The sequence below is a fragment of the Heptranchias perlo genome, chromosome 6 (genome assembly GCF_035084215.1).
Source record: "Heptranchias perlo isolate sHepPer1 chromosome 6, sHepPer1.hap1, whole genome shotgun sequence".
NCBI lineage: Eukaryota > Metazoa > Chordata > Chondrichthyes > Hexanchiformes > Hexanchidae > Heptranchias > Heptranchias perlo.
Genome location: NC_090330.1, coordinates 10,271,384 through 10,293,545, shown reverse-complemented (window position 1 = coordinate 10,293,545; position 22,162 = coordinate 10,271,384). Strand labels below are relative to the sequence as shown.

General features: G+C 43.7%; 1 protein-coding gene across 1 annotated transcript; it reads right to left on the bottom strand.

The window, feature by feature from the left end:
- Positions 1 to 4,670: 4,670 nt before the first annotated feature.
- Positions 4,671 to 18,828, bottom strand: LOC137322447 (P2Y purinoceptor 8-like). The gene is made up of 3 exons (XM_067985369.1): positions 18,750 to 18,828; positions 16,767 to 16,884; positions 4,671 to 7,996 (listed from the first exon to the last, which is right to left on the bottom strand). Exon 3 carries the CDS (start codon positions 7,935 to 7,937, stop codon positions 6,942 to 6,944), a length of 996 nt encoding a protein of 331 aa, XP_067841470.1. The 5' UTR covers positions 7,938 to 7,996; positions 16,767 to 16,884; positions 18,750 to 18,828; the 3' UTR covers positions 4,671 to 6,941.
- Between the last annotated feature and the right edge of the window lie 3,334 nt (positions 18,829 to 22,162).

The following is a 22,162-nucleotide window of genomic DNA, read 5'->3' as shown; positions in this document are numbered from 1 at the left end:
CCAAGCTCTAGGTTTTGATGTTGTGTCTATGGCTGCTGCCTATCTCCTTCTTTCGAATTGTGGCTACTGATTGAAGAATTGGATATCTACTTGTAAAGGAAGAACTTGTAGGGCTATGGGAGAAAGACTAAATAGATAGCTCTTTCAAAGAGTCAGCACAGGCACGATGGGCCAAATGTCCTCCATCTGTGCTGTAAGATTCTATTTAAATTTGATTTCTCACAGCATGGTGACTAGTTTCTCAAGATATTGCTATCATCGTACAGGAACTACCATTGTATTTTGCCTATACCTGCCACGAGAATTGCTTTTCGGCACTTTTACATTTGGAGCCTTTTTAGTTCAGATTGCTGGAGAACGAAGTCCTTGCACTCACTCCCCATGTTTAGTTTGCTCAAACCGCCTCTCTCATCCCAATAGCAGAATTGTAGACACATAAATATTTGGGCCTAAAACTCTGCTCTGGTAATAAGGGAGATGGTTTCTACAATGTAAGTGGGGGAGCCAGTGCGTGGGCATTACACCCAGACAGTCCAAATTAAACTAGTGCCAAGTGTGAAAGTGCGTCTTGTTCCTTACTTTAAGGTATTTCCTCCCATTCCTATCACTGGGGTCTTGTGCCACGCAACATTGGGCGAGCAAGTGACAAACTCCCAGACTTTTGCCAGTGATGCCATGAAATCTTCACCAGATGTGGCCATGAAGGCAGCATGCGGTGACTCTTCTTCCAACTTTATTTCCCTCCCTGCTAGTCAAACTAGAATGATTAGAAACATAGAAACATAGAAAATAGGAGCAGGAGTAGGCCATTCGGCCCTCCGAGCCTGCTCCGCCATTCAATATGATCATGGCTGATCCTCTATCTCAATGCCATATTCCCACTCTCTCCCCATACCCCTTGATGCCTTTTGTGTCTAGAAATCTATCTAGCTCCTTCTTAAATATATTCAGTGACTTGGCCTCCACAGCCTTCTGTGGTAGAGAATTCCTCAGGTTCACCACCCTCTGAGTGAAGAAATTTCTCCTCATCTCAGTCCTAAATGTCCTACCCCGTATCCTGAGACTGTGACCCCTCGATCTGGACCTCCCAGCCAGGGGAAACATCCTCCCTGCATCCAGCCTGTCTGGCCCCGTCAGAATTTTATATGTTTCAATGAGATCCCCTCTCATTCTTCTAAACTCGAGTGAATGTAGGCCGAGTCGACCCAATCTCTCCTCATAAGACAGCCCTGCCATCCCAGGGATCAGTCTGGTGAACCTTTGCTGCACTCCCTCTATGGCAAGTATATCCTTTCTTAGGTAAGGAGACCAAAACTGCACATAATACTCCAGGTGTGGTCTCACCAAGGCCCTGTATAACTGCAGTAAGGCATCCTTGCTCCTGCACTCAAATCCTCTTGCAATGAAGGCCAACATACCATTTGCCTTCCGAACTGCTTGCTGCACCTGCATGTTTGCTTTCACTGATTGGTGTACAAAGACAACCAGGTTCCTTTGTACCAATCTCTCACCATTTAAATAATACTCTGCCTTTCTGTTTTTCCTTCTGAAGTGGATAACTTCACATATATCCACATTATACTGCATCTGCCATATATTTGCCCACTCACTCAACTTGCCTAAATCGCCTTGACGCCTCTTTGCATCCTCTTCACAACTCACAATCCCACCTACTTTGTGTCGTCAGCAAACTTGGAAATATTACATTTGGTTCCCTGATCCAAATCATTGATATATATTGTGAATAGCTGGGGCCCAAGCACTGATCCCTGCGGTACCCCACTAGTCACTGCCTGCCACCCGTAAAAGACCCATTCATTCCAACTCTCTGTTTCCTCTCTGTTAACCAATTTTCAATCCATGCCAGTATATTACCCCCAATCCCATGTGCAGATTGAAAGTTCAGAAGGTCCTTTACACTAATGCGTGCTGACGTCTTGATAGTTTCATGTATTTGGACACTAAGGGAATCAAGGGATATGAGGATAGGGCGGAAAAGTAGAGTTGAGGTCAAAGATCAGCCATGATCTTATTGAATGGCGGAGCAGGCTTGAGGGGCCCTATGGCCTACTCCTGTTACTATTTGTTATGTTCTTATGTTCTTAAACTGCATTCATTAACTCTATGGCAGAAGGGTGGTAGAAGATTGGAACTCTCTTCCGCAAACGGCAGTTGATTCTAGCTCAATTGTTAATTTTAAATCTGAGATTGATAGATTTTTGTTAACCAAAGGTATTAAGGGATATTGGGGCGAAGGCGGATATATGGAGTGAGGTCACAGATCAGCCATGTTCTCATTGAATGGTGGAACAGGCTCGAGGGGCTGAATGGCCTACTCCTGTTCCTAAGGCACGCCATAGAGCTAATTATCCAATCAGATTTAAAATGTCTTGTGCTCCTAACACTCACAGGCACATTTGTGGAGATAGAGGGAAGACTGCCTCACCAGATTCTGTGGAGTCAGATCATTTACCCAATTTTACTAAGTATCTGTGTGTATTGTTTATGTTCACAGCAGATTTGGAGCAAGGAACAACGTGCAGCAGTGCTTAAAGGGCTGTTGCGTTTACAGTGAGGAGGACCCTGTTTAGATGGAGGCTGACTGCTATTCAAAGAAGATGGCTTCAAGAACTGCTCCCTTTGAGGAAGACAGCCTGGAGGTCTACTCTAGATGGCAATGACATTTCTGGAGCCGAGGAGAACCTTCCTAATAGAGTATGTGCGTATTAGGCATAGCAGAATGTAGTGAACAGAGCGAATACATTCTCCCATGTTCATCGATCATGGGAGCAAATGCACAAAAGTTCTTGGCACCGAGGAAAAGTGCCAATATTATGAAGGGTTTTTGATAGAGTGAATAGGACAAGACTATTTTCCATGTTTGGGGATTCAGTGACAAGAGGTCATCAATTTTAAATTTTCACTAAGAGAATGAAGAGACAAGCGAAGAGAAATTTCTTTACACAGCTGGTTGTTGGTGCATGGGATGCTTTGAAACAGGGAAGGGTTGAGGCAGAGACTATTGCAACTTTTTAAAGGGAAATTGTATAAACATTTGAAGCAGAGGAAGATACAGAGCTACAGGGAGAGAGCGGGTCAGTGGGGTCAGTTTTGGATTGCTCGGTCAAAGATCCCATTTATGGCCCTGGACTGGCCGCCTTCTCCATGATGACCTGTGCCTGGGTCATGTGGTATTGTACAGATGCAGGTTGTGAACTCCTCCATTGATGCCCCCAAATTGTACAGACCTCTTGGCAGACTCTCAAGTGACTCCATGAAGTAAGTTTGTCGGTAAGCACTCTGAGGTTCAAATCACTGGGCTCAGCGGCAAAAGGAACCCTCGAGCTCACCCTCACCATCTGACTAGCAGGTTGCATCTCTTGCAATTGCACCTGAACTTGCTCTTCCTCACTTGTGTTCTTTTGTTACCGAATGTTTCTTAGTACATCTCAGTGGAAGGGGGTCTTCACTAGCACATTAAGGTTGGATTAATTTTCATTCGGGGCATCCAGTTGGGGACTAACTAAACAGACAATGTGATTTCCATGGCTTGTACACCAAGGCGGAAGATTTCATAATTCAAGGTGGCAAACTTCATTCGCAACTTGGCAAGCCAATCATTGACACAGAGACATAGAAAGGCTTGCATTTATACAACGCCTTTTATGACCTCAGGACATCCCAAAGCGCTTTACAGCCAATGAAGTACTTTTGAAGTGTAGTCACTATTGCAATGTAGGAAACGTGGCAGCCAATTTGTGCACAGCAAGGTCCCACAGTCAGCAATGTGATAATGACCAGATAGTATGTTTTATTGAGGTTGGTTGAGGGATAAATATTGGCCAGGACACAGGGGAGAACTCCCGTGCTCGTCTTCGAAATAGTACGATTGGATCTTTTATGTCCACCTGAGAGGGCAGACAGGGCCTTGACGGTACCTCTAACAATGCAGCACTCCCTCAAGTACCGCACTGAAGCTCAGATTTTGTGCTCAAGTTTCTGAAGTGGGACCTGAACCCACACCCTTCTGACTCAGAGGTGAGAGCAGTACCACTGATCCACAGGGGTGAAACTTTGTCATTCTCTTTGGAAAAGGCAATCTCAAGAGAGTCTAAAACAATCAGAGCGATATATGAAAGTTTTTTGTTCCCAGATTAGTGGCAGTCAGTTCAGGGAATTCTTAGTTAGTTATTTGATGCTGTGGATTTTACTATCCCATTCAAGATGTTATTTTATGTTCTCAGGTCTCTCTTGAGATAATTTTATGACTTTCTTCAGCCAGGTGCTGGTTGACTTGCACCCCATTTCTCTCTGGAAAGCCTCTCACCTCTGCTCAGCACCTTGGCCAGCATGGCCTGCCTGAGAGTGAGAACTCTTCTCTTTAGAACCTGCTGATGATATTGCTAGAAATAGAGAACAGTGAATCTTCACAAACACATTTACAATGTTGCTACATAGAGGAATTCTTCCCCACCCTCTCTGTGGGCAATCTCCATGGCACACCAAGACACACCATCTAGTGTTTTAAATAAATGTTATTGCTTGTTAACACCATTAAAACTCCACTACAATTGGACACTATCATATGAAAATCCAAGAATAACACATTACAATAAAATATAGCATTGAACTTCCATTAAAAACATTTATTACACAAATATTAATGCACCCTTAATAAAACTTGCAAACTCAGGGGTTCTGGCTCATTTACAATGAGTAGCAAGCGAAATCTGTAAACAACACATACAGATGCAGATACAGCAGATACAGCAAGCACAGCAGATACAACAAGCACTGCAGATACAGTAAGCACTGGGTGAAGGGAGAAGGGTTATGCAATCATTTGTTTTTTCACAGTAATTCAAGCTGATTACAGATGGCTGCAATGGAACAGTAGAGTCATTATCAAAGGGTAAGTTACATAGAATTACATAGTATTTACAGCACAGAAACAGGCCATTTGGCCCAACTGGTCTATGCTGGTGTTTATGCTGTACACGAGCCTCCTCCCACCCCTCTTCATCTAACCCTTGACTTGTAGCAGCTCAGACCTTGAATGTTTAATGCAGACTGTGACTAGTGGGATCGGTGCTTGGGCCCCAGCTATTCACTATCTATATCAATGATTTGGATGAGGGGACCAAATGTAATATTTCCAAGTTTGCTGATGACACAAAACTAGGTGGGAATGTGAGTTGTGAGGAGGATGCAAAAAGGCTTCAAGGGGATATAGACAGGCTAAGTGGGCAAGAACATGGCAGATGGGATATAATGTGGAAAAATGTGAAGTTATCCACTTTGGTAGGAAAAACAGAAATGCAGAGTATTTTTTAAATGCTGAGAGATTGGGAAATGTTGATGTTCAAAGGGACCTGGGTGTCCTTGTACACCATTCACTGAAAGCTAACATGCAGGTGCAGCAAGCAATTAGGAAGGCACATGGTATGTTGGCCTTTATTACAAGAGGATTTGAGTACAGGAGTAAAGATGCCTTACTGCAATTATATAGGGCCTTGGTGAGACCGCACCTGGAGTATTGTGTGCAATTTTGGTCCCCTTACCTAAGAAAGGATATACTTGCCAGAGAGGGAGTGCAACAAAGGTTCACCAGACTGATTCCTGGGATGGCAGGATTGTCATATGAGGAGAGATTGACAAGACTAGACCTGTATTCTCTAGAGTTTAGAAGAATGAGAGGTGATCTCATTGAAACATACAAAATTCTTACAGGACTCGACAGGGTAGATGCAGGAAGGATGTTTCCCCTGGCTGGGGTGTCTAGGACCAGGGCTCACAGTCTCAGAATAAGGGGTAGGCCATTTAGGACTGAGATGAGGAGAAATTTCTTCATAGAAGGTGGTGAATCTTTAGAATTCTCTACTCCAGAGGTTGTGGAGGCTCAGTCATTGAGTACATTCAAAACAAAAATCGATAGATTTCTAGATATTTAAGGCATCAAGTGGTATGGGGATGGTGCAGGAAAATGGCATTGAAGTAGGAGATCAGCCACGATCTTGTTGAATGGCGGAGCAGGCTCGAGGGGCCGGATGGCTTATTCCTGCTCCTATTTTTTATGTCCTTATAAAATACATCCCATCATTTTTGTTTCCATTGTCTTTCTCCATACAAGTTGCCCCAACAAGCCCATCCTTCTTGACAGATCGCAACCACTAATTATGCACATTCGCACTATATCCCTTAATTCCTTCTCTTTGAACCCACCTGAGTTGGCTGCCCAGGTAATTTATCTCACAGCAGTGTTATCTGTGACAACATTCTACCTGACTTCCCTTCTTAGTCCCAAATTCCTAATTTTTTACTTGTATTCCCTGGTATGTGAAATTTTAACCATAGTCAATGATTTACTTGCAATGATTTTGTCAATTCCCTCCATAATCTTGGAAATTTTAATTGGGCTACCTTGAAAGAATACACAAAGAAACATCATTTACTTCTAAACTGAATTTTATCCTTCATTTCTGCAATATTTTGTGATAGGTCTCTCGCCCCCTTCCCTCGAAACTCTGACTGGAAGGTTAGAGAGTGACGTCTCTCCGACCTCCATTAATGCCGTTCTATGGTCAGTCAGTGGTGGCTGTACCTTGACCGATGCAGTTCTAAGGCCATTTATTCAGATGTCTTTCTCTCTCAGGGAAGTGCGTCACTTCTGGTTGATAGTTATCCCACTGAGGAGTAAAAATCCTGCCTCTTTTTTCCCACCCTAGCCCTCTGGAGTTGAAGCCAGTTATAGTGCCCCTACTGACATCCCAGCTGAGATGAACTTTCTGAATATAGACCAGGCATCAAACCAAGGTCCTTCCTAGTCTTCATGGCCCAGTTACAGGTAGTCTTGACCAACTAAGTCATTAGGGGAGGTCTTTTTGTTTTCTTTAGGTTTCCTGAATGCTAGATTCGGCTGCTTGATTCACCCAGTCGTTTTACTAACTCCTAAGGGCGACCAACCTTGTCATTTGAAATGCTAGTGTGTCCCTCTGACCGGGCGATTGCCTCCGACCTATTAAACGGTAGAACCGTTTGTTAAATTCTGCAGAAGCAAAACAGAAAACAAATGGGTTGAGACAACTGTTCAAACAGCTTAGTGACAAGGTCACCTTGTAAGCTGTGTAGCACCCCGTGTTGTACAAAAGTCTCAGTATAATGTGAATTAAGAGAGTGATGTTGTTGGGCGCAAAGCATGTGACAAAAACCAAGAGCACAATAGCGGCTAAATAAACTGCTCTTTTTTTCTGCTCATTGTCTGCCGTGTGAGAAGTTTGGGAAAGCTTTAGTATCACTAGCGTGTAGCAGACGACGGTAATGGTAAACGGGATCAGGAAGAGGAGGACAAATAGTGTGAAGAGGAACAATCCCCATGCATTCTGGTTGGGAAGCATACTTTTTTTAAGAACATCAAAGCAAGTAGTAATTTTGAGCTCCTTGACTCCAAACGTTAAATCGCTGTATTCCAAGGGCAATAAGACAATTATTAGAATCGCCCACATCCCCAAACAAGCAGTCACAGCATGCTTTCTTTTCCACCTTCCAGTATACCATATTGGATATGCCACCCCGACATAGCGCTCAACGCTGATGCAAGTCATCGTCAAAATGGAGCAATACATGTTGGCATAAAACAAGGTAGTGACGAATGTACAGAGGCTCTTGCCAAAGATCCAGTCATTGTGGTTCAAGTGATATGCAATCTGAAAGGGGAGAAAAAAGGCAAGAAGGAGATCAGTGATGGTCAGGTTAATCATGAAGATGACTAAGGGGGTCTTTGGTCGGGTATGGAAGCAAAGCAGCCAGAAGGAGATGCCGTTGCCAGGTACACCGATGAAGATGACTGCTGAATAAACTGTGGGAAGGGTGATTCTGATTGCACTGCTGGTCAGCATCTCCAGGGTCTCGTTGTCCAATTTTGTTGTGTTCATGTCCATGATTTTGTCACTGCGTGTCTCACTGGTCACTCGAGGAACCACAATGGACTATTTTCTAACTGGAGTAAGTAAAAACCGAATTAGTTTCACTAAGTAGCTGAATATGAAGTCAACACAGTTAAATCACACTTATTATCAATAGTTTAGTTCAACAAAATCATGCACATCAAATATGCCAAGCCTATTTGCTAAGGTGCTGACTGATACTTATGTATGGTCCTACAAACACTGGCTGTTCTTCAGTAAAATGTGCAAATCACCGTTCTTCAGTATAAGCCTAGATAATGAATGTCGGCAGGCTGTTGGGAGTATCATAACCCAATCCTACTCTTACTGAACAATCGGAGGATCAGTGGGCTGTGCTGAAGAATCAAATTCCTCGCCAATTTTCTCCTGACTTGCCAGAGACCAATTGCAGCAGCCTAACAGTAGACCTGTTCTGGCATCAGCCTAATACAGCGTAGGAAAGGGATCAAACCTGGGACTTTCCTGGGCTGCATGTCTGAGTTGCACAGTGGGGAAGGTGTTTGCCAACTGAGCAATGGGTAAGCCGTCTTGTGAATAGTTTCAATGATCCTCCCATTTTTTTTTACCGAGTTCTCATATGTATCTCCCAGAGTAGCCACAGAAGAGAAGGAGCAAATAAAATGCTCACTCCATGATGTATTTTATTTGCTCCTTCTCTTCTGTGGCTACTCTGGGAGATACACCATACTCTGAGTCAGAAGGTTGCGAGTTCAAGTCCCTCTCCAGATACTTGAGCACATAATCCAGGTTGACACTCCAGTGCAGTGCTGAGAGAGTGCTGCACCATCAGAAGTGCCGTCTTTTGGATGAGACATTAAACTGAGGCCCTGTCCGCCCTCTCAGATGGATGTAAAAGATCTCATTGCACTACTCGAAGAAGGAAATGCGTCTATGCCAGATTCATCAGCCGCACTCGGAAGACAGTCCAGAATGTCACCCGAGCACAACGCAACGCCATCAAAGCTCTCAAGACCAACCGCAACATCGTCATCAAACCAGCGGACAAAGGAGGAGCCATCGTCATACAGAACAGAACGGACTATTGCAAAGAAGCATACCGACAACTGGACAACCAGGAACACTACAGACGGTTACCCGCAGACCCGACCAAAGAACACACCCATCAGCTCAACAAACTGATCAAGACCTTCGATCCAGACCTTCAAAACATCCTACGCACTCTCATCCCACGTACTCCCCGCGTGGGAGACTTCTACTGCCTCCCAAAGATACACAAAGCCAACACACCCAGACGTCCTATCGTATCAGGCAATGGAACCCTGTGTGAGAACCTCTCTGGATACATCGAGGGCATCCTGAAACCCATCGTGCAGGGAAGCCCCAGCTTCTGTCACGACACTACAGACTTTCTACAAAAACTCAGTACCCACGGACCTGTTGAACCAGGAACACTTCTCACCACGATGGACGTCTCGGCACTATACACCAGTATCTCCCACGATGACGGCATCGCTGCGACAGCATCAATACTCAACACCAACAACAGCCAATCTCCAGACGCCATCCTACAACTCATCCACTTCATCCTGGATCACAATGTCTTCACCTTCAATAACCAGTTCTTTACCCAAACACACGGAACAGCCATGGGGACCAAATTCGCACCCCAATATGCCAACATTTTCATGCACAAGTTCGAGCAGGACTTCTTCACTGCACAGGACCTCCAACCAACACTATACACCAGATACATCGATGACATTTTCTTTCTATGGACCCACGGTGAGGAATCACTAAAGAGACTACACGATAACATCAACAAGTTCCATCCCACCATCAAGCTCACCATGGACTACTCATCAGAATCAGTTTCTTTCTTGGACACACGAATCTCCATCAAAGACGGGCACCTCAGCACCTCACTCTACCGCAAGCCCACGGACAATCTCACAATGCTCCACTTTTCCAGCTTCCACCCTAACCACGTCAAAGAGGCCATCCCCTATGGACAGGCCCTGCGAATACACAGGGTCTGCTCAGACGAGGAGGAACGCGATGGACACCTACAGACGCTGAAAGATGCCCTAGTAAGAACGGGATATGATGCTCGACTCATCGATCGACAGTTCCGACGGGCCACAGCGAAAAATCGCGTAGACCTCCTCAGAAGACTAACACGGGACGCAACCAACAGAGTACCCTTCGTCGTCTAGTACTTCCCCGGAGCGGAGAAACTACGCCATGTTCTCCGCAGCCTTCAACATGTCATCAATGATGACGAACACCTCGCTATGGCCATCCCCACACCTCCACTACTCGCCTGTAAACAGCCACCCAACCTCAAACAAACCATCGTTCGCAGCAAATTACCCAGCCTTCAGGAGAACAGCGTCCACGACACCACACAACCCTGCCACGGTAACCTCTGCAAGACATGCCAGATCATCGACACAGATACCACCATCACACGAGAGGACACCACCCACCAGGTGCATGGTTCATACTCCTGTGACTCGGCCAACGTTGTCTACCTCATACGTTGCAGGAAAGGATGCCCCAGAGCATGGTACATTGGCGAGACCATGCAGACGCTGCGACAACGGATGAACGGACACCGCGCAACAATCGCCAAACAGGAGGGTTCCCTCCCAGTCGGGGAACACTTCAGCAGTCATGGACATTCAGCCACCGACCTTCGGGTAAGCATACTCCAAGGCGGCCTTCGAGACACACGACAACGCAAAATCGTCGAGCAGAAATTGATAGCCAAGTTCCGCACCCATGAGGACAGCCTCAACCGGGATCTTGGGTTCATGTCACACTACACGTAACCCCACCAGCGAACAAATGTTATCTGTTTTTAATATAACGGGTCATTGACTGTCTTCCTTATCTCTCTCTCTCTCTTTTTTTTGGGGGTTTGTATATTCGGTGGCCTTTTTAGGTGACACCTTTCTGTCTGCTCACTGTGATTGCCTTGGCAACGGGCAGTAATCACCAGGCATTGTTATGTGATCTTAAAATGCGAAGGATTCGAAAATGTCATTTCCACACCGCCTGAGGAAGGGGAGAGCCCCCGAAAGCTTGTGGGATTAAAAATAAAATTGTTGGACTATAACTTGGTGTTGTAAAATTGTTTACAATTATTCGAAGAAGAGCAGGGGAGTTCTCCCTGGTGTCCTGGCCAATATTTATCCCTCAACCAACATCACTAAAAAAACATATTATCTAGTCTTTATTTTGTTGCTGTTAACGAGACCTTGCTGTGCACAAATTGGCTGCAGCATTTCCTACATTATAACAGTGACTACACTTCAAAAGTACTGTAAAGCCCTTTGGGATGTCCTGAGGTCGCACAAGATGCTATTTCAATGAAAGTCTTTATTTTCTTTAAAGGTGTAAGGCAGCTGACCTGCTCCAATGCATCTAGCTATTGACATTCTTGAGTCAGTAACTAGGACACACACATAGAATCATAGAAAATTTACGGCACAGAAGGAGGCCATTCGGCCCATTGTGTCCGCGCCAGATATGTACATCAAGGTGACTGCTTCACACTCACTTCCCTGTAATAGATGCCGTCACCAAAAATGTTGCCAAATTAAATGGCAGCACCAAGGGATCCACTCCTGCCATTAGAAAAAGAAATTACAAGGTAAATATTTAATTTGTTTTCATTCAAGGTGCCAAGACCTACAATAAAATCACATGAATGACAGAAAGTGCCTGTGTCCTATACTTTCCTTCCTCTTTAAAGAATAACTTCTTCACAGTTAAAAGTTGTCTTATTAGGGTAGATTTTACAAATTCTCCTACCGGTGCGACAGGGCAAAATATCCCAAATCCCAATACGGACATGAGTTTCTGCGCCACATGACCAAATTCGTAAAATCTGCCCTCTAGAACAGTTTGTGATATGCTGCAGCCAACATTTCTTTACCCGATTTTCTCTCCATTTTCCCCCTTAACTGAATGTATTGACTTCGGCCAAGATATGCTTCCAGCTGGCCACACCAAGGAGCCATTATTTTCCTGCATAACAACTGTCCCTGCACTTCAAAATTCAGTGTAAGTGCTTTGAGATGTTTTCATGTGATAACTGCAAGATTTTTGATGTGTGAGGCAAATGTTGGATGGCTTTTTGACTATGCCTGTCGTTACAGCCAAGGCTGATCCTGTCCTCCAGCAGTACGCAATGGATGGCAATCTGGAGCAGAAACCTAGCCCAATTTTTCCTTTCCACAGCCCAGGGCCACTGAAACAAATGTCGAGGCTCTGGGGGAGGGTAACTTTCTCAGTATTGTGCAGGTGGTGGAGAACCTCACCATCACGCAACACGGTTGGTGTGCTTGCAATTTTTGCAATATGTGCTACCAGTGGGGGAGGTTTCCTGTCACTAGATTATTATCGGACTTCATTCCCTCTATCTCCACCCTGGCTGAGATCAACCAACTCAGCGTGGATCAGAACTATGTTCCTTTTAAAATTGCCAACTTCGACCCCTCAGTTGATACATTTTCTGAGCCGTCGAGGGAAGCTTATTGCAGATATCTAAAGTCACCACTATTTTTCTTCCTTCCTTGTTTAAATTTCATTGCCAGTGCCCAGTCACCTCAAACATATAACAGCAGATGAACACAGCACAGCTGTGCACCATGATAAATACACAGAAGCAAACAATGTCAGCATGACTCCTGGGGATTTGAACCAAGCTGACTTGGCAATATAACCGAACATCCTGTTTCCTTTTTTGATTGTTCCCTGGCATGATAAATGACCAGTCATCTAACACAAAAAGTTTGTCTCCTTGACTTATTCTGACCAGGATGTGGAGATGCCGGTGATGGACTGGGGTTGACAATTGTAAACAATTTTACAACACCAAGTTATAGTCCAGCAATTTTATTTTAAATTCACAAGCTTTTGGAGGCTTCCTCCTTCGTCAGGTGAACGATGTGAAAAAAAAAAATGACCGGTACCTAGGATCATGTATTGGCAGCGAGAGGTTATTATTTCTTTATAAATCACATGAGTGGTATGTACACTGCTGGTTTATGCCTCTAACAAACGGCAGCTGGAATTTCTTTTCCTTTCTCACATAAATATCAAAGGCACCACAACCAATAACATGCACGTAGTTTGCAACATCAAATTGTGCCATAAATCGATCACCAATTCATAATGCACCATTCAGTAATAACTGAATTTCTAACATCCCTTGGAAAGGCTGCAAAGGAGATTTGCTAGAATAATGGAATAGTTATGTGGAGAGATTGGAGAAGCTGGGCTTGTTCTTCTTAGAGCAGAGAAGCTTATGGGGAGATTTGATAGAGGTGTTCAAAATCATGAAAGATTTTGATAGAGTAATTACGGAGACAAAGGGCTAGAAGTTGGGCCATGTAGTGCCCGTTGTTTCGGTGCTACGCAGCCTCCCGAAGTGCCAAGATGGCGTCTTGGCTGCGCACGCACGTTTCCAGCGTGACGTGCGCTGGATGCCATCTTAGTATAGGTATTAATGCAGGTGCAAATACGGAACGCCAGCTGCATGTAAAGTAGGGAGAAAATGGATACAATCAGTGTGCAACACTGATTTAAAGTGATAGACACGATTTTGGGACTTAACGCTCAACTCAACACACAGTCTTAACCACGACCATCTGAACATGTCTTAGAGTGCCTGGAGGACCCCCCCGGAGGCGCTATTTAAAGGGACCATGCAGAATTTACAGGTTAGTGGCTGGATTATTGCTTCTGGCTGCTGATGCATTTGTAACTCTTTTTGGAGGTCTCCTATACTTGAATACTAGGACATGGGGACATAGCCTAACATTTAGAGCCAACGTGCAGGAGTGAAGTTAGGAAATGCTTCTACATGCAAGGGATGGGAGAAGTTTGGAACGCTTTTCTGCAAACGACAGCTGATGCTAGGTCACTTGTGAATTCTAAATCTGAGATTTATAGATTTCTGTGAACCAAGGGTATTAAGGGATATGGGGCTAAGGCGGGTATATGGAGTTAGGTCACAGATCAACCATGATCTCATTGAATGGTGGAACAGGCTTGAGGGGCTAAATGCCACTGCCACTTGCTGCACCTGTTATGCGCCACCTTCTCCTGCAAGAAAGCAGAGCGTGTGTCTGGGTGATGTGCCTGTCATGGTTGAATTGCTGTCAGGGTGGGTGGCCTGTGAGTTGTGGGCGGGCGGCTTACAACAGTGGTAATGTGTAAGGGTGAGAGGAAGCATCTGATTGGAAGAGTTGAGTATTGATGGAAGAGTTTATTGGCATATGGGTGATGGAGGGTGTAGTGTGTGGTGCAGTGGATGCGGCTAGTGGTGCAGTTGGTGTGAGACGCCACTTGACAGTTGACCTCAGTCACCTTCACTACTCGTGTCAAAGCATTGAACTTCTTCCTGCACTGCAACCTTTATTCAATGTTTTAACATAGTTCATCAGTTTGTAATCAAAGGGATGGGACCTGCATCTGTGTTTTGCATGTGCGATGTCTGATCTCTGTTCAGACTCCGTGCAGACAGCAGACTGTTATTTTTATCAAATGACAGGTACCAGCTACCTTTAAGAGATTTTAAGAGCCATCCTCCCTTTAAGAGATTGGGGCTTCCTTTGCTGGTGGAAAGTGCGCATTTACTTCAATCCTCGCAGAAGGTCAAGATTTCAACGTTGCTTGACGGTGAGTACTGAGGCCGGACAAAGTTCTCGTCCTGCCTGCGCAGGGGCCATTGGGCGTGGGTTAATAGTGGATCGCACTATCTACGCCCATTAATAGGCCTTATTGAATTTTTCCCCCAAAGTTTCCAGTGGCAGGAGGGTCGGTAACTAGAGGTGAGATGAGGTAATTGTCCAAAGAACCAGAGGTGAGATGAGGGGAAATTGTTTTATGCAATGGGTTGTTATGATCTGGAATGCATTGCCTAAAGCAGATTCAATAGTAACTATCGAAAGGGGATTGGATAAATACGTGAAAAGGAAACATTTTTTTCACTAATTGGTATAGTCATACTGAATGCAATTCATGCTCAAGTAAAACTTTCATTATTTATCATTAGACTGTTTTCAGATCTATTTTCAGCAGTCTAACTCCATCATTGGCAGAGATTTAATTTGCTCCTCTCTGAATTACATAGAATCTACAACTCAGAAACTGGCCATTTGGCCCAACTGCTCAATGCCGATGTTTAAACTCCACATGAGCCTCTTCCTACTTTAATTACCTCATCTCACCCTGCCCCTGTAACCCTCTATTTCTTTCTCTCTCATGTATGCAACAAGCTGCTCCTTAAATATATCAGTTCTAACTCCTTCAACCACTCTATGTGGCAGTGAGTTCCACATTCTCACCATTCCCCATGCAAATAAATTCCTCCTAAATTCTTTATTTGATATGTTAGTGGCTATCTTATATTTATGCCCCCTTGTTCTGGACTTACCCACAAATGGAAACAGTTTACCCACATCCACCCTATCGAACCCCTTCATAATTTTAAAGATCGCTATCAGGTCTCCTCTTAGTCTTCTCTTTTCCAGAGGAAAGGGCTCCAGCCTGCTCAATCTTTTCTCTCAATTCTGGTACCAACCTTGTAAATCTTTTCTGCACTTTCTCAAGTGCTTCAATATCCATTTTGTAATATGAAGGCCAGATCTGCACACAGTACTCCAAGTGTGGTCTAACCAAGATTCTATACAAATTTAACATTACCTTCTTGCTATTCTTCTAGAAATGCACCCCAGTACTTTGTTTATACTCTTTAAGGCTTTATCAATTTTTAACAATTTATCTACCTGTATTCCCAGACCTCATTCCAGCTCAACCATCAAGGTATTAGCTGTGGCTCAGTGGTAGCACTCCTGCCTCTGAGTTCGTAGGCTGTAGGTTCATAGTCCCACTCTGGAGACTTGAGCACATAATCCAGGCTGATATTTCATTGTAATACTGAGGGAATGCGGTGCTGTCTATGAGATGTTAAACTGAGGCTCTGTCTACCTCTCAGGTGGGCTAAGAAAGATCCCATTACCCTATTTGAAGAAGAGCAGAGGACTTCTCCTGGCTAATATTTATTCCTCAACCAACATCATTAAAACAGATTATCTAGTCATTATCTCATTGCTGTTTGTGGGACCCTGCTCTGTGCAATTTGGCTACCATGTTTCCTACATTATAACAGTGACTACATTTCAAAAAAAGTACTCAATTGTCTGTCAAGCCCTTTGGAACATCCTGAGGTCATGAAAGGCGCTATATAAATGTAAGTCTCTCTTTTCTGAACGATTTCAAAGAAGGAAACTAAATGTGTTTCATGGTTAACCCTTTGAGGTTTCAAAGATACTGAAAGTTCTATTTGTTTCCTTATTAGTGTTTTCTAACATTTTATTTTTCTCTTTGGATTTCATTGAAAGTTTAAATTATCTTATAGACTTCTGACTATCCTTTTATAGGCCATAAAGTTCCACATGTTTCAGAAAATATGAAAGATACCTGCACAACTGCAAAGAACTTCACTCTGATCTCTTTTTGTAAATGAAATAATAATTATAAACAATTTTTAAATGATTTTTCAATGCCTCTTGTTCTATGCAATTGTGCACTTCATATGCACATGCTCATTGGGGAAAATCATTCCAATGTTTTTAAATTAAGCTCTTTGAATAGTAACAATTTTTTTTGGCTGCTATTTTAATGACGACACTGACACGTTTAAAAATAGAATAGTAACGACAACAACCTATATTTATAAAGCAGTTTTAACATAGTAAAATGTTCCAATAGCACCTCGGTTAACAAAGCAGAAAAAGGAATCCTATATAAAAGCATTCACTTGCTTACATTTCAAGAGTCTAATCTCAAGGCATGTGTCCTTCCTCATCTGCAAAGTTCATTTGTCTTTTTTCTTTCAGGAATAAAAACAAAAAATGCTGGAAACACTCAGCAGATCAGCCAGCATCTGCGGAGAGAGAAACAGAATTAACGTTTCTGGTTGGACATTTGTGGGGGGGTTGGGAGTCGGATGTGGTTCGATCGTGGGGGTGGGGGGTGTCCGATCACAGGGGGAGGGGGTCAGCCGAACGAGGCTGTCCAATCATGGGGTGATTTACAGGTAAGCTCGGTGGGCTGCGGGGAAGCACTCCTGCTCCTCTTGGCCCACGACCAGTGCAATAAAGGCACTCACCTCATGGATCCGGCCCTTCCCGCCTGCTTTCACCTGACATGAAAAGGAAGCGATGGGAAACCCAAACAGAGAAGGTTCAATTCATTTAAGTTCTCCACTCCACAAAGAATTATGAAACCTCAAGTATCTCAATGAGTTACATTTCCCCTTTAAGTATCAGCCCACCGGCTTTAAGTAGGGGCGGGACTTCCTGGTGTCTGTTGTGCACATGCAGACAAACTTGCCTGGGTTAAACCCAAAAGTGGGCGAGTTGGAGCCGGGATGCGGCCCCGCTCCAAAAAGCTGTTATTTTAACCTCCCACCCACCCCCAAACCACCCGCACAGACCAGTTGGGCCAAATGGCCTGTTTCTGTGCTGTAAAATCCTATTTAATTACCCCCAAAATCTTAGACACGCAGGTTAGTCGCCTACCCCCCAACCTGCCTCCAATAAAATCAGAAGTGGATGCGCTGGAAACGGGTTGGGGTGGGGTTGCCCATTCTTTTTAATTTTAACCCAACCTCCCCCCCCCCCCCCCCCCACTTTATGTTTTTATTTCATATTATCAGCAACTGCAGTATTTTGCCTTTCTTTTTCTTTCGAGTGCTGGCTGACTTGCTGTTGTACCCAGATCGTGCCGGAGGTTTTCGAAAACGTGAGGGCTGCACTTCTCAGAAGAAATATCCAAGATGGCAGCCTAGTTTGATGGACTGGTAATCATAGAATTACATAGGATTTTACAGCATGGAAACAGGCCATTTGGCCCAACTGGTCTGCGCCGGTATTTATGCTCCACACGAACCACCTCCCACTTTACTTCATCTCATCCGATCAACATATCCTTCTATTCCTTTCTCCCTCATGTACTTATCTAGCTTCCCCTTAAATGCATCTACGCTAATCGCCTCAACTACTCCTTGTGGTAGCACATTCCACATTCTAACCACTCTCTGAGTAAAGAAGTTTCTCCTGAATTCCTTATTGGATTTACTAATGACTATCTTATATTGATGACCCCTAGTATTGGACTCTCCCACAAGTGGAAACATCTTCTCTACGTCTACCCTATCAAACCCCTTCATAATTTCAAGGAACTCTATTAGGTCACCTCTCAGCCTTCTCTTTAAAGAGAAGAGCCCCAGCCTGTTCAGTTTTTCCTAATGTTTGTAACCTCTCAGTTCTGGTATCATCCTTATAAATCATTTTTTACCCTTTCTCCAGTACTTCCATATCTTTTTTGTAACATGGAGACCAGAACTGTGCTCAATAATCTAAGTGTCGTCTAAGTCATGTATACAACTAACAGAAAATATTTCCGAATAAACATTTATTCAAAAACCCAAAATGGGCTGCATCACACCTGAACCAGTTAGATACTGGTTCGTTTGTCATCTAGTTGTAAAGACTCTTTGGAGTTAATGGACCATCCAGAGAAAAAAGCAAGCAGATAAACAAAGTTACAACTTAAAAAATTTGCATTTTGATATTTTCCTATTTGCCTTTGTGCTCTCCAGTTGCTGTTGTTAAATCGCTCATACTGGATTTTGCCCTAAGCAAAAGTGAAAAGAGACCAGTCATTTCTCAGAGATAGTTTTGAAAATATAAATAACTATTAACAGCAAGTTTTCAGCCATTATAGTATAGTAATAATGCTACTTACCTAATTGCATACCACTCCAAACAAGCCGTTTGCTGATGGCATGTGCTGTTTGGAACAAGAAGGGATGCGTCTTAGAACAGAAAACCCACAGGAAATGATTGTGCAAGCCACGCAACTTTCCTCATTGTGAGGTCAGTATATTAAAGAAGCAGTCAACTCTAGCCCATTGCAGTGAATTAAATGTTAAATCATTTTTGTCTTAAATCTATACTTTAGTTCTCTAGAGGGAGCCTTTGAGATCAAAGTTTTAAAAATTACTTTAAAAATATGCTTACACCTAAAAACAACACATGCAGTATGAAAGGTCACACTGCCATATGTACTATGCATGCCCAGTGTGCAAGATAGAATCATACAGCATGGAAGGAGGCCATTCGGCCCAACGAGCCTGTGCAGGCGCTTTGAAAGAGGTATCTGATTCATCCCACTTCCCTGTTCTTTCCCTGTAGCCATGCAATTTCTTCCCCTTCAAATATTTATCCAGTTCCCTTTTGAAAGTTATTATTAAATCTGCTTCCACCATCGTTTCAGGGAGTGCATTCCGGATCATAACAACTCGCTGCTTAAAAAATATTCTCCTTATCTCATCTCTGGTTCTTTTGCCAACTACCTTAAATCTGCGTCCTCTGGTTACCTCCTGCCAATCGAAACAGTTTCTCCCTATTTACTCTATCAAAACACCTCATAATTTTGAACACCTCTATTCAATCTCCTCTTAACCTTCTCTGCTCTAAGGAGAACAATCTCAGTTTCTCTAGTCTCTCCACCTAACTGAAGTCCCTCATCCAGGCTACCATTCTAGTAATTCTCCTCTGCACCTCTTCCAAGGCCTTGACATGGCCTCCTTCTGTCCTGTATGATTCTATGAAATGGTCTGTTGACACTTTCTGGTGAAACTTCTCTATTTTTTCACTAACATGCCCATATGGCATAACAACAACAAAAACTTGCATTTATATAGCGCTTTTAACATTGTGAAACAAGGTGCTTCAGAGGAGTGTAATCAGACAAAAGTTGACACCGAGCCAAAGAAGGAGATATTAGGATAGGTGACCAAATGCTTGGTCAAAGAGGTAGAGATAGAGGTAAAGGCAGATTGGGTGATCGCTTTGCTGAACACTCCGCTCAGTCCGCAAGCATGACCCTGACCTGCCGGTCACTTGCCATTTTAATTCTCCGTCTCACTCCCACCCTGACCTCTCTGTCCTCGGCCTCCTACACTGTTCCAATGAAGCTCAACGGTAGCTCGAGGAACAGCATCTTTTGATTAGACACTTTACAACCTTCCGGACTCAACATTGATTTCAATAACTTCAGATCATAACCACTGCTCCCATTTTTTGGGTCTACAGGTGATGGTAATGGATCTGCTGTTGCCATTTACAGCTCCTCTAGACCAATCTTTTTTTTCTTAACCTGTCCCATTACCACCCTCCTTGCCTTGCACCATCATCCCTTTTGTCATTTAATCACCCCTGCCCTCCACCCTATCACAGACCTTCCCTTTTGTTATTTCCTCCCCTCCCTTTCCTCCCTCCTCTTTCCCTGGCTCTGCACTTGCTTAAAAACTATTAAATCTTTAACTTCTTCCAGTTCTGACGAAAGGTTAACGACCTGAAACGTTAACTCTGTTTCTTTCTTCACAGTTGCTGCCTGACTTACTGAGTATTTCTAGCATTTTCTGTTTTTATTTCAGATTTCCAGCATCCACGGTATTTTGCTTTTGAGGTAGAGATAGAGGTGAAGAGGTTTGGGAAGGGAATTCCAGAGCTTAGAGCCTAGACAGCTGAAGGTATGGTCACCACTGGTGGGGCAAAGGAAGTGGGGGGTGCACAAGAGGCCTGAGTTGGAGGAACGCAGAGTTCTCAGAGGATTGGAGGAGGTTACAGAGATAGGGAGGGGCAAGGCCATGGAGGAATTTGAACACGAGGATGAGAGTTTTAAAATCAAGGTGTTGGTGGACCGGGAGCCAATGTAGGTCAGCGAGCACTGGGGGTGATGGGTGAACAGGACTTGGTGCATGTTAGGATATGGGCAGCAGAGTTTTGGATGAACTCAAATTTATGGAGGGTGGAAGATGGGAGGCTAGCCAGGCAAGCATTGGAGTTGAGTCTAATTGACTCTGAACTCTGACTAATTTACTCAGCGAGTCCATGAGGATGGCAGGTGTTGGGGCAGAGAAATGCCACAGTGACGCAGTAGGGGTTAAAGCACATTACTGGGGTAGAATAGAAAGAGTTTTTACCCTCTCTCTAGCTTAGGCTATACTAGGCCTGGTAGAATCCAACAATTCTGGCATTGAGTGTAAAGTGGAAAATTCTTCCATTCCCCAGCACTGGCATGTCTCACAAAAAAAGATAAAATGGGATATGATGACTCGAGGCAGATGCCTGCTGATTAAACCTGAGCCTGCAAATTAACTAAGTTAACAAAGTTAACTAAGATTTATACTTTAATTGGTAATGAAAGGTTGCATTTATTGGTAGACTGTGGCAGTGACTGATTTTGAAATTCAAGTTTCAATCATTCAGTGATTTTTCTTGTAATTAAAATATGACTCATGACACATTTGAGTGCTCAGTAATATTTTATTTCCTGTAAAACACACGACTTATTCTTTGAGATTTGATCAGTCAGTTCATGGCTTTTTAAATCATTTTGTCATGCACCCCCTCACCCCTTACGCCCACCCACTACCATTAGACTTCTGATAGAGTCTGTAACTTAGGAGCATCAGAACATGGAAACAGGAGTAGGCCATTCAGCCCCTTGAGCCTGTTCCGCCATTCAATTAGATCATGGCTGATCTGTAGCTTAACTCCATCTACTTGCCTGTTAATATCCTTGCTTAGCAAAAATCTATCAATCTCAGTTTTTACAGTTTCAATTGACCCCCAGCCTCAACTGCTTTTTGGGGGAGTTCCAGATTTCCACTCCTCTTTGTGTGAAGAAGTGTTTCTTGACATCACCCTGAACGGCCCAGCTCTAATTTTAAGATTATGGCTCCTTGTTCTGGACTCCCCCACCAGAAGAAATAGTTACGTCCTATCTACCCTATCAACCCCTTTAATCATCTTAAACACCTCAATTAGATCACCCTTTAATCTTCTATACTCAAAGGAATACAAGCCCAGGCAATGCAATTTAACTAATTAACTTGATCCTTACTGTACCTCAGAATGCCCACAGGGACATAAGGAAGTGACACTGTCTGATTCTGTCCTGCAGAGGGATATCCAAGTATAAAAGTTTGCGGGAACATCAGGGGCAATTCTGGGATTTGGAGCAAACATTTTTTTTTGGGAGGGAGGTGCGCGGGGAAGGGCACATATTGTAATATTGATTAAATTTAATCCCACACAATGTGTAAGAAATATCATGTGAAAATTCCAATATGTATCCCAGATAGGTTG

What these genes read in the sequence shown, in the direction of transcription:
- LOC137322447 (XM_067985369.1), bottom strand. Translation starts at nt 7,937, where the DNA reads ATGGACATGAACACAACAAAATTGGACAACGAGACCCTGGAGATGCTG.